General features: G+C 38.9%; 1 protein-coding gene across 1 annotated transcript in view; it reads right to left on the bottom strand.

Moving 5' to 3' along the window:
- The window catches only part of mybpc2a (myosin binding protein Ca), a 44,198-nt gene extending 37,651 nt beyond the window's left edge, over nt 1–6,547 (bottom strand). Inside the window, exon 1 of the mRNA XM_034220070.1 lies at nt 6,463–6,547. Coding sequence (XP_034075961.1) covers nt 6,463–6,484 — 22 coding nt within the window. The 5' untranslated portion in view covers nt 6,485–6,547. The remainder of the gene's footprint in view (nt 1–6,462) is intronic.
- Nucleotides 6,548–12,436: the final 5,889 nt, after the last annotated feature.

Here is a 12,436-nt window from a genome sequence, read left to right as displayed (position 1 = left end):
TGAAATAGTAAATTGCTAGAATGCCTTTTTAGACCAACCTGTCCGGCCAATGGTCTGGCAACATGATTGTAAATTGTACTGATTTGTATACTGGAATTTAATTTCAAACATGAACCTCAGATGTTATAACTCTCTCCACACTAAGATTGAGCTCAACCAATCAGATTGCTCCTGCTTTAAGAGCAGCTCTGCTTCTGGGTGATGTTTCTTAGTGAGTAAAACTCCAATCCACTCCAATTTAAACGCAGATTTGGCACAGCTATTCAACAGAGAATCCCTCAAAGCTTTAAAAGCAACTCATTTATTATTATGCCCGTGATCACACGACACGATGTTACTGTACTCAAACCCCATGACGGTGTGACTCGTATTTGCATAATATTCAAATGTAAATTGGAATGGGGAATATTGGCAGTACAGCAAAGAAAATGTTAATATTCAAACAATCTATTTGTAAGCCTCAGTGTATGGATGGGTATGAATGGTATTATTGGCATTTGGATGGCATCCATGCCGGGGGCAGAGCAAGACTGATGGAGTTTCACCATTTCAGATGAGGATGGAGACTGATGCTGTCGGCAGAATCGAGGTACACTTAAGCCTCTGCCCTCTCAATCTCTTGCCAAGTTAATTCAGCAGTCAAGATGATCTGACTTACAGCGTCACTCCTAGCAGGACAAGGTAAGGGGATACGTTCAGAGTAACGTCTAAATAGTAGCTTGACATTCAGATTAGTCATGGTTGTTGTAAAACCGTCGTCAGAGGAAACATATCAGTGATTCCAGTTACTGTCAAGGCTGTAATATAAAAAATTATAAACGACTGCCTCTGAAAGTGTCAGGGAGCTGGTTACTCTACTAAATACTGTAGGGCCTCCCTGTTTTAGATATATTGACCATGAAGGGAACGGCCTTCTTGGATGCCCTGCTTGTTTTTGGCGGCTGAGCTTCAGCGAGTCAGGCTTCAAATAAGTGTAATGTTGTAATGGAATTCTTCTCTCATAAACATAATTGAGAGCTACTTTACAATTACTTTACAAAAGTCTATGAACAACTGTATTACACTCCAATCCAAATGATGTGCTGTGTTGTGTTTCGTCAAATGTGTTAGTTATGTATTTTGTCTGTCATTTCCTGTTTTGTTACCTCTTGTCTTTCATTTCAGGCCCTGTTTTCTTCCTCCCCTTGGGTGTTTTTCCCACCATCATCAGTGTCTGCCCCGCCCCTGATTGTTTCCACCCGTTCCCACTCACCTCATGTTTAAATAGTCCTGTCTCTCCCCTGTCCTGTGTCAGTTTGTCTTGTTTGTTTCCCCGAATGGTGGTGCCAAGCCTCAGCTCAGAAAGGTTCGCTTTTCACTCATGTCAGGTTTTGTTATTTTGTTTATTTTGTTGGCTTAAGTTTTTATTAAGTCCTCTTTTTCTTATGCTAGTTTTTTCCTCCTTGTGAGCACCTTTTGTTACTTTCCACCACCTACTTTAGCTATTAGGAAGCTGCAGCTGATTCAGAACGCCGCTGCTCGAGTCCTCACTAACACTAAGAAAGTGGATCACATCACTCCTGTTCTGAAGTCTTTACACTGGCTTCCTGTGTGTCAAATAATAGATTTCAAAATACTGCTGCTGGTTTATAAAGCTTTGAATGGTTTAGGCCCAAAATACATTTCTGACCTCCTGCTAAATTATGAACCATCCAGATCTCTCAGGTCTTCAGGGACTGGTCAGCTTTCTGTCCCCAGAGTCAGAACTAAACATGGTAAAGCAGCGTTCAGTTATTATGCTCCAAATATCTGGAACAAACTCCCAGAAACCTGCAGGTCCGCTGCAACTCTGACTACTTTTAAATCCAGGCTGAAGACTTGTCTTTTTGTCGCTGCTTTTAATTTTAATTGAAACTGAGCCGTTGTGTTCATCAGTAAAGTGGAACTTCTGTGTGAACTATTCATATCTTAAACTGCACTGTAACTTTTTATTCATGCATTTTTTCTTTTAATGTTTCTTTTATTATCTTTTACTGTTTTTAAATGCCTTTGTCTGAATGTCTTTCATTTTTGTAAAGCACCTTGAATTGCATTGTGTTGAAAGGTGCTATATAAATAAACTTGCCTTGCCTTGCCTTGTCTTACTTTGTTAAGAGGGATTACCTGAACTTTGAAAATAAATATGCCTTTTTTTTATATATTCAAGACTTTGTCTCTGGGTCGTGCATTTGAGTTCATCAATTTGTGTCGAGGTCCTGACATGCTGTCTGGAAACAGTTTTGTTTTCCCCAACATAAATATTATTATTTAAATTAGATTTGAGTCTAAAATCATAATTTTTTTCATTACATGTTACAATTGAGAAAATGCAGTGTTTGTCAGTGGGATTTATAATCTTATAACACTTGTGTTTAAATGTATTGGGTTGAAGAAATAAAATGTGAAGAACCAAACTGTTTGGTTTAATTGCTAGATTATTGTTTTGATGTCTTTTTTTATAAAACTAACATATTTAGTAAAAATGGTCTGTGTTTTTATTATTCTTACTTTAGGGATGCAACTCCACATGTATTTGTCACCATGCATGTTGATATCAGAAGCAAGCACTGACCTCTGCAGTGTCCTTCTTACACATCAGAGAAAGGTCATTAATAATGATTGTCTCACTGGGCAAGTTGATCAACCTTTAAAAGGTGTTGAAATAAGTGTGTTATTTAGTCTATGCGTGCTGTAACGGTCATGCATTAAGCCTGTTGTGGCTGAGGGCTGAGGGATTAGACACGCAAGCCTGTGGAGGGAGTGTGAAGGATGGGACGTCTGTTTATAACACAGGGTTACAGTGAGTGGTGATGATAAGAAATATGGCTTGTTTGGATTCCACCAGTGATGTTTCTATCCTAGTGATGTCTCCCCTCCCCTCTCTGCCACAAGTGAGGAAGAAGATTTATGGGCGAACAAGGGAGGAGAAAGAAATGATTTGGTAATAGAATAAAAGAAAGAGGAATAAAGAGGTGCAAAACTAAAGATTATGTTTAATAGAGTAAACTTCCTTATGAGTTGAATGTTATTATGTGAATGAAGCAGTCTCAACATGAGAAAACATTTGCTAAATTAAACTCTAATTTAGGGACGCGGAATGTATGGTGTTTGGTAAACAAAGGCGGATTTAAATACTGTATTAAGCCGTCATCCACTTTAGCTTTCCATTCATTCCCTTTTGTCTTCCAGCGAGCATAAGCACAGCCTGCGTTCCAAATAGACCAAGGCTTCTCTCAAATCACAGAGGAACATTTCATAAAAAATAATACATTCTTGGTGTTGGGCTGTGTTTAGAGAGACTTTGTTAATTATATATCAGGGCTCAATTCACTTTGGTCACGCTCTCTGTAGGACCTTATAGTGCAGTCGCTTCACTCTGCATCTGTCTGTAATTCATCAAGCAGCATGTGCATACCTGTGGGAACTCGATGATAGTCTCAGTATGAAGTAATGCTACACTGAGTGGTTGCAGACGTGTAGTTTGGGGGATTGAGGGGATTGAGGGGTAGGAGGGCTGACAGGATGCTAGACTCTTTCTAGCCTGCAGCCATTAGGATGACGGGTGGTTTAACCTTCCACTGAACAACTGCTACTCTACAAAAACAAGAAGATGGACTAAGACGTCCAGTGGGCTTGGTTTCACAAACATATTTTAGATAGGTCTATTGGTTTCACAAAGACAGAGTCACTCACTTAACTTCAGACGTCTAAACTCATCTGTTGCAAACTGCCAAGTTCTTTTAGATCTTAGAGGAGGTCTTATTTGCCATGAGTTCTGTGTTTTTCCAAATGTTACAGAGCTCAGCTCCATTCGCTCCAGCAGAAAATGTTTTTCAACTGGAAGAATTCAACAGGGAATTTTGACCATCCATTGCAAGGATCTAAAGACAAACGTTATTGCTGTAAACATTTTAAATCCCTGATGTAAATTAAACAACGTAAAACCGGTCCAACACTTTAATACAGTCTTAAATCTAGTCTAAATTCTACTATATCTTTGTGAAACAGGCCAGTCAATTTTGTGGACAAATTGTTTTAAATGTAAATCCACTTTAATGTTATATTTGGTTTTGAATATTCTATATCACAATCAGTGCTGACAAGTGACACCATTATTGGCCCCACAATTGGTGGAGCCAATAATGAGAAGAAAAATAAGTTTTAAAGAACACAATTACATACTCAAAATAAACAGTAGTGATTGATGATCTGAAGTCTGACTGTTTGCCATCGCTATGAACCTGGCGACTGCTATGCCCCGTCCTCAGAGGAGGAGGAGGGCACACACTCACTAATGGAGCAGCGCCAGTAAACCTCCACTCTGGCACAAGGCAACTATCAGCATCAACACTGGTGCACAATGTCTAATTATGATGTAACTGGCTTGTTACATAGAGTCATGGGTCATGACACAAAACAGGTCAATAATCCATACGTATGTGAGAAACAAAGATCCCGCTGGGCTGTTTTTCCTTCTTTATTGGGTCAAAAGGGGCTAACCGTGTCTACTTCCATTCCCAGGGGTGTCTTTAGCTTAGCGGATCCAGAAGGCCACAGCTCCTATGCTGAAGAACTATTCTCGTTGCTGTTTATAGGGATGCGTGCTTTTTCATGATCCCACAGCTTCTTGATTCCTGGTGCCACATTAACCGTGGAGAGCAAGACGCCATGGGGGGGGGGGGGGGGGGGGAGTTATATGTGCTGTAACCAGATAGACACGGAGAGGGGCTGTAGAGTGTATGAAGTTCAACAAGAGAGGGGAAACTATCTGGGATGGGTGGAAACACAAGAACAACAGCAGGCACTAATGTGGTGTTGGGAAGATGATATGTGTGATGTCAGGATGCTGGATTGGCAACACATTGGTAAGATATAATGAAATGTAGGCATCGAATTACTGCATGATGGAGAATAAAAATGATAAGGGGTATTAAGCGCTCTGGAGTGGAAAGATTTTAGTTTATGCATTTTAATCACACATCCGCACAGATATGCGTATACAATCTGAACCTATTTGTTTTGAGTAAAAAATACTTTTGATTTCATCTAGTAGAGTATAAAATTGCACTTTAAGCAAAAAAGATCACTGCATTCCTATCGGCCCATGACGGGGAATGTGACACCATGACTAAAATCCACAAGAAAAAAGGGAGATCTGACTGTTTCCACACAATAACAGTGATATGGTGAACTTCCTAGAGATTGGCGAGGGCAGATGGATGCCAGCAAGGGAGACAGCGTAACAGAATGAGGGAGGCAATCAGGGTCAGATAGATTAGGTGTCTGAGGTGCAGAGATATGACGCGAGGTAGTTACACCTGACTTGGCAGAGGTCCCTCTAACAAATCATCCCGCTCATCTCTCCGCTTTTATCTGCTACCTTCTCCTCTCCTCCTGCCTTCATTCCCTCCTCTTCTCATGCATGCACTCGTTTCTCAGGTTTCAAGTAAACAGCTGATTTATGGTGCATTGAGGTCACTGTTGACAAAGGCAGCAGAGCATATTTTATGCCTGTGCAATTTCATGTCACATATTATCCTTTTGTATCAATGGAAGATATAAGCTTAGGTTATGCTGTTCATAGAGGTTTCGTTTTTTGTGTGACATTATATTTCATTTATTTGAAACATTTCATCACTATATGTGAACAGAAAACTCACAGGGTTCAATTGTTGTCATTCTTTAAGATAATCCCGGAAATAAATTACCTATAGCAATACATTTCTTCATTTCTAACTTAAACCTAACATCACACATCACTGTTGCTGACTTTTGCATCTTCACCATTCCTGCCTTCCTCAGCTTAATGAACCTCGAGTACCTGAGAGGATTCCCCCTCACACAACACACTTGTCCCTATAAGAGTCAATAAGATCCCTTATCGTAACCATTAGTGGCTCCTTTTCCAAATTGCTCTTCTATCTATTACTTTTTGAAGAGCAATATTTTATCAAATTGTATTTAACACTAAGCAAATATTAAACCAAACACATAACACTTTACTCTCTAAACATTGTAAATATTTGACATTACATGCTTTCATTCTTTGCATTTCTATCCCTATTTGTAAAAAAGAAAAGCGCATTTGTCCGCCTAAAAGAACGATACACAGCAAGACGGCAGCTTTAGAACTTTGTTAAAAGAGAAAGCAGCCTAAGACACTGAGGATGAATTGACGAAAAGATGAGCTTGTCACTAACTAATGAAAGCAAAAATAAATGGCATAGATTACAGAGTGATCACGCTCATGTTTAAGAGCTTTCACATGCCATTTAATTATTGTCACATAAATACTTAAATGTCCAGTCTCACTTGTCCAAATAAAGAGGTTGAAATGATGGGTTCATTGTTTCTTTCTAATTATTTTCTAACTCATCTTAACATTTCAGTGTATCCCCAGCTTCCAGCTTTCCTGTTATAATCCTACAGGTTGGACCATCTTACCTGGCTTCTGGGGCTCAGGCATGTCTCTTTCGTTTTATAGTGATTCCTCTGATAGTGTCTTCCTCCCTCCTTGTCTGTGGATCTGCCTGAATTTCCGCCTTCATCCCTTTTTATCACCTCAACACCCCCTCCCCCTCAAACACACACACACTACAACTGTCAGTGACTGTCAGTGTCCTCCCCCCAACAAGTGGAACAAGGAAGGAAGAGAGCGACAGAATGGCTGTCACTTGAAACCTTGGCAGGAACTGCAGGGCTTTGAGGAGCAGAAGGAAAACACCATGATGGGTAAAAGCGGTTCAGAGTCATAAAGAAAAGTCCAGCCCTCGAGGAAAACTGCCAGAGGATTAACTCGTTAGGCTCTGGAGCCAGGACGTTAACAAGCTGACTGATGCCAATCAGATCCACCAGACAATATGATGGAGTGATTCAGCAGCGGCGTGCACTGCTAAACAAATTTGAATTGAAAATACTGTAGTGGAGTCCACTACAATGGTAAGGTGCAGATGGAGTCAAAGGGTGGCCTGACATTTGTGGGGAGAAAATAAGCTTTTATTTATCAATTTCTTGAAGGACTAAAAGATTGAACAGACACATCAAACTACTTGAGTCAACAAAAACGTGGATTAGATGAAAATGCCGGCAATCAATTCACTGCATTGGAGCTTTCATTTCTTGTTTAAAGAATGGCCGACATCTCAGTTTAAGAAACTGTAGACGTTTAAATTAATAGTTAGTAAAGATTGAACATAATCTCGCTTAAGAAAGCATAATTTTCCCTACTCTACCCAGCGTTACAGATGACCTAAAGTTAAATGGGTCATGTAGATTCCACTTATATCACGATGCAAGTGCAGCACCTATTCTACTAATGTATGCAGAGAAAAACATTACAGCGACAGAAGGTGATAACTGTTCATTTAGTAGCTCTTTGTCTAAAAGTACAGAGCAGATGATCAATTAATGGCACATTTTATGATTCATTTGGGCAGAAAATGATTATCCCATTAAGACATGAAGCTTCAGAGTTGAATAGAAAATCAGTGAAAAGTGTTTTGCAACGTTTTTCTGTGTCAAAATCAACTATCAATAACCCTGAGGAGGATCTTGTGTTTACAAGAGTCAAAGTGAAATAAGGCCCCAACCTCAATAACTTTCACACCGTCCCTATTTGAAGAGTAAAAAAGCAGCAGCAGCCTTGTGTTTCTATAGGCTCTGACAATCCCATGTGTTCTAGCCATAGCTGTCAACAGGGTGTATTTTACTGAAAGCCCTCCACAGGGATGTGAGGAACAAGGTCAAAGACAGTCGGAGGAGGTCACCGACCTTATGAATTCCTGGAGAGGTATAAACTCCCCAACCCACAGACATGACTATATACACACATGCTAAGAATTTGTCATATATTTATCATGTGTTGTGGTACAAACTAACAGTATAAATAGTATTGTACTCATACGAGTGATAGAAGTAAGTCATTCTTTCTTAAATTCCACATGGCAATGCCAACCCAAATGGGAACTAAAAACATTGGTGTTAAATTATGCATTTAAGAAGCTTTTCACTTTCCATTCTTTCGCTTGTATACAGCAGCCCCTTTCATGAATTCTCCATTTGTTTTCTGGCTGTCCAAATTGCCCAGCCTGCTAAAACCTTGGCTATAACAATAAACAATCTTTGAGACTTTAATTTCGGAGAGAGAAGTTAAGTCAGACAGAGACACATAGATTGAAGAACTGCTATTTGAGGCAAGTGCAACTTGAGATTCAGATGTTCAAGGAGAACCAAATACCCTCGAGAAAGATTATAGAGGGCTGTTTGAATAGGACATTAAAGGTCCCTGAGGCCTACTGTATATTCCAACTTTACACTACATGAATTTTAAGCAGAATTGTTTTTATTAAGTCTTTTTGATGCGCTCACAGCTCATCAGGGGTGATGTATTCTGTGACTTAACTCTGTGAAGGTTGAAATCATATGTATATCGTGGATTTAAAGCAGATATAGGAGACTAACTATAGGTGTCCTAGATGATCCATTGATCTGCTGTAGAGGATGACACCAAAGTTATTCAACGTTTGCATTAGTAAAGCTTCACTGGAGTACAAGTTAAGCCAACTGAAGCTCGTCCTCTCCATCTTCACAGCGGCTTTCCCATGACTGTCATCCGTTTAGAGATGAAAGCAGCCAGTAAGTAGTATTTTGTATCAAAATCAAATAATTGTAAAAAAATGTACACTAAATGTATTTTACTCCCAGCAGTGACAACATGTGACTGGTATTGTTTTAGACATATTTGCATGTGAGTCTGTGTGTGTGGTGTGTGTGGTGTGTGTGTGTGTGTGTGTGTGTGTGTGTGTGTGTGTGTGTGTGTGTGTGTGTGTGTGTGTGTGTGTGTGTGTGTGTGTGTGTGTGTGTGTGTGTGTGTGTGTGTGTGTGTGTGTGTGTGTGTGTGTGTGTGTGTGTGTGTGTGTGTGTGTGTGTGTGTGTGTTTTGATATTTGCAAGGTACAGTGACTAAACTTTACAGGTGCGTAGTTGAGATCAAACTTAGTTTGAAGATAGGTGTCATCGGATGGATGGGGCCAGAATTAGGAGGATATGATGTGGGGGAGGAGCCCCCCTAACATGACGCCCCTAGCCTGATTTGGCTGGTTTGATCCCATCACAAGATGGTGTCCTATTAGTATACTGTGGTTGTTAAAAGTAAGAGAAAATATCATTATTTTGTGCAAAAACATAATACAAGCTTTCTCGTATAGGCCTGATTTGGGGCACGTCCAAATGGAAGAAGTTTGCCTTCAGGGCTTTTTGCCAGATAGGGTCTATTTTAACCCTGTGCTTTTTTTTTTTTTAAACCTAACTAATTAATTCTGGCTGAAAGCCCTGAAGCTTCTCCCAAGTTGGCTTCAAGCAAGTATATTAATGTAGCGCTTATCTAGATTAGACATTACACAATGCTTTTCAATAAAAGACAAAAGATCAATATAAAATAGAGACACATTAAGAAAGAATGTGTCTAAATAGAAACTAAATAAATTACGTTTAAAAAGGTGCGACTCCAAAGGAGCCTTGATAATAGCACAGTGCTTTCTATTTCCGATACCCTTGAACGGGTTCATTTTGGGAAAAAAAAATAAAGTTGGAGAGATTTAGCACTGTGATAAAAAACATGAAAGCATTAAAATAATCTTGTTTATTGCTGAAATGAGTTGATTCATCAGATCATCAACATTTCAGTATGTACTATAACACGTATTAACAGAGACCTCTGTCGATATACATCAGGCTGAGGAAAAAAAGAAAGTTCAGTTCAGTGATGATCCCGAAACTGTGCCTCTTATTTAAACTTTAGATCATATTTCAAAACATGTTCTTTTTCATTTTTCATAATGCTCCATTTTAAACACCACAGGCATACGGGACATGACAGTGTCTTCCTTCAAAGTGAAAGTCCTGATGGGATTTCATAAAAATATACATGCTTTCTTATTTGACTAAGAATAGTGACACCGTTGTTTAAGGCGATGACAGAGAGTTATGGCATGGCCAGTAAGGGAGGAATATATACTGTAAAGGCCTGCATAGTTTCAAAGGCAGCGCCCGGGGGAATCATATGCCTCAGTCACCATATGCTCCATCAGACAGGCTGTTTCATACAGACAGTAATATGATAACAATGATGTGCACATCAAAAACTATTATAATTACAAGAGATATCCATGCAAGTATAGTTTATATTAAATCAGAAAGACTGCTGCTTTTTGTAAATATCACAAGATGTTGTTTACTTGTTGTTTTTAATAATGTTTTCCTTTTTATTATTGTTTTTATTGTAGCGTCTCAAGAGGAGATGAGGGTTGAACTTATGTATTGGTGGACTTTTTAAGGTTTAGTTTAAGGATGATCTATAATCTGTTGTGCCAAGCAAGACCTTTGTGACAAAACATTTCTGTGCCCATGTTCTTGACCACATTGAGGAAAATCCTGCTATTGTCAATTATGTTTGATATTTTTGTCAGTGATTCTGATGTGAGTCAGATTGTCATTCTCACAAATGTTGGGACAGAAATGAGTGAAGATGGTCCTTCACCCTCCAAGCAGGCCTTTTTGAAATAAAGACTTGGCTTCTTGATACTCTAAACTTTAAAGGATTAAAACTGGATTCCAAACTTATTTTGTAGCACTTTTGAAGCATAAATGTTGAAGCTAAAAATGATGGATGCCTTTCACTTATATTCACAGAGGGTTTCTAACGAGTCAGCAGAACTCCTCAGCCAGGAATAGGCATTGAGAAATAAATCACATCAATCACATTTGAAGCTGCTGCTGCTCTTTTCTCTCTGGTTTGATACTTTTATGTTTTGGCTCCCTTCTGGAAACACCCTTAGATAAGTGGAGTTAGAGACATTATTCCCATCAATAGGCTCTTAAACAGAGTTTTGGCCTAAAGCAAATGAGTAAATAGAGCCAGGATAAGAAGCAGACCCAAATATGTAGAATAATGATTCGTAAATTCTGGTCTGGAGGTGCTACACATTGCATAAAATAAAATAACGTCTGAATGGCCATAAAAACACTGGGAATACATTGTGTTTGAATTCCTAATGCTTCATATCAGATACTGTATGTAAGAGATAAGTGTGCATTCAAAAGCCCTATGACAAACAGCAAACCAGTCAATATATTATCTCATATAGGGTATTTTTTGTCATTGTATTGTTGCTTGGGCCATCAGAGAAACGACAAGTAAAGAGGAGAGAGGCCCATGGTGATTGTATGGTCAGTATCTTAAACCTTTAGGCCACCAGGAGGTAGCTGCTAACATTACATGCTTTCCGGACACACTTGGTTACAGTAGATGCGCCTATGTTAAATGCCTCAGTCACGTTTTTGGGCAAGAGATCAAAAAGCCAATGCAATCCTCCTCTCCAGCTTTGCAGCCCGCACTAACCAAGTATATTCTCTCAGTAGTGATAACAGTTACCCACAGATAACACCCAACATTTGTACAGGGAGGTCAGATCTTATCACAAGAGGTCATTCTTGTAGCTGCAGTCCACCCCAGCTGGATGCGACACGATCTGAATATAAGACGCTGATCTTGGTCTTAAGATAAGTGAAACTGCAGTTTTCTGCTCTGTGTGACTCAGAACAGATTTACTCCTAAAAATGACTTTTAGGTAAACAAAGCTCAGCTGAGGTGGACTGACATGGAATGCTGACTTAGGAATTTAAAAACAACACTTTTCATCAGAGGAGGGCATTATTATGTATTATTCAGCTGATGAAATGATACTTTAAGAGGCATTTGAAGAGGGGTGGGGGTTAGAAGAAGGTTGAGGGTCTTTTCTGGTCTGTTAGCAGTCTCTGCTGGCCTTAGATGTGTCAGTGCATCAAACATTATATCCAGTTCACCTGCTTTGTATAATGACAAGGAGGAAAGCGGTGTGTTTGACATATTGTGTTTGGGCTAATATATTAAGCAAAACAATTGTATTGTTCCAAATATAAAAGGGTTACTGAGTTGTCCAAAAACGAAATGATCTTATTAGGTCTAATAGATTAGAACACACGTTTTTTTACATTTAAAAACTCAGCTTGACTTTAAGATACATTATTCATTCTGTTTTACTTCAGCCTACATATAGAACAACGTAAATGAAATGTTGCGAAATCTTAAGATGACAATGTAAAGCTGTGGTGATATTTAAGATAAACTAAACTGGGTTTGCTAAATTGGCCAAAAATAGCATTTTAAAACTGTATCAGATTTAGGATGACCAATTAGATTTTTTACTTAAAAGGAATGTGCCTTGATGTTGGTACCACATTACCATATTGAGTTAAATATAAATACTCGCAAAGTACTGCAACAAAGTCATTCATATTAATAGACATTAGAAAATCTTACTTTCAAAATACAAATATTTATGAGACTTTGTTGTGAAATAACCTACCGGAAGTGGAAATAA

This window comes from Gymnodraco acuticeps, unplaced genomic scaffold (genome assembly GCF_902827175.1).
Source record: "Gymnodraco acuticeps unplaced genomic scaffold, fGymAcu1.1, whole genome shotgun sequence".
Classification (NCBI taxonomy): Eukaryota; Metazoa; Chordata; class Actinopteri; order Perciformes; family Bathydraconidae; genus Gymnodraco; species Gymnodraco acuticeps.
This window is presented reverse-complemented; position numbering and strand designations above follow the sequence as displayed.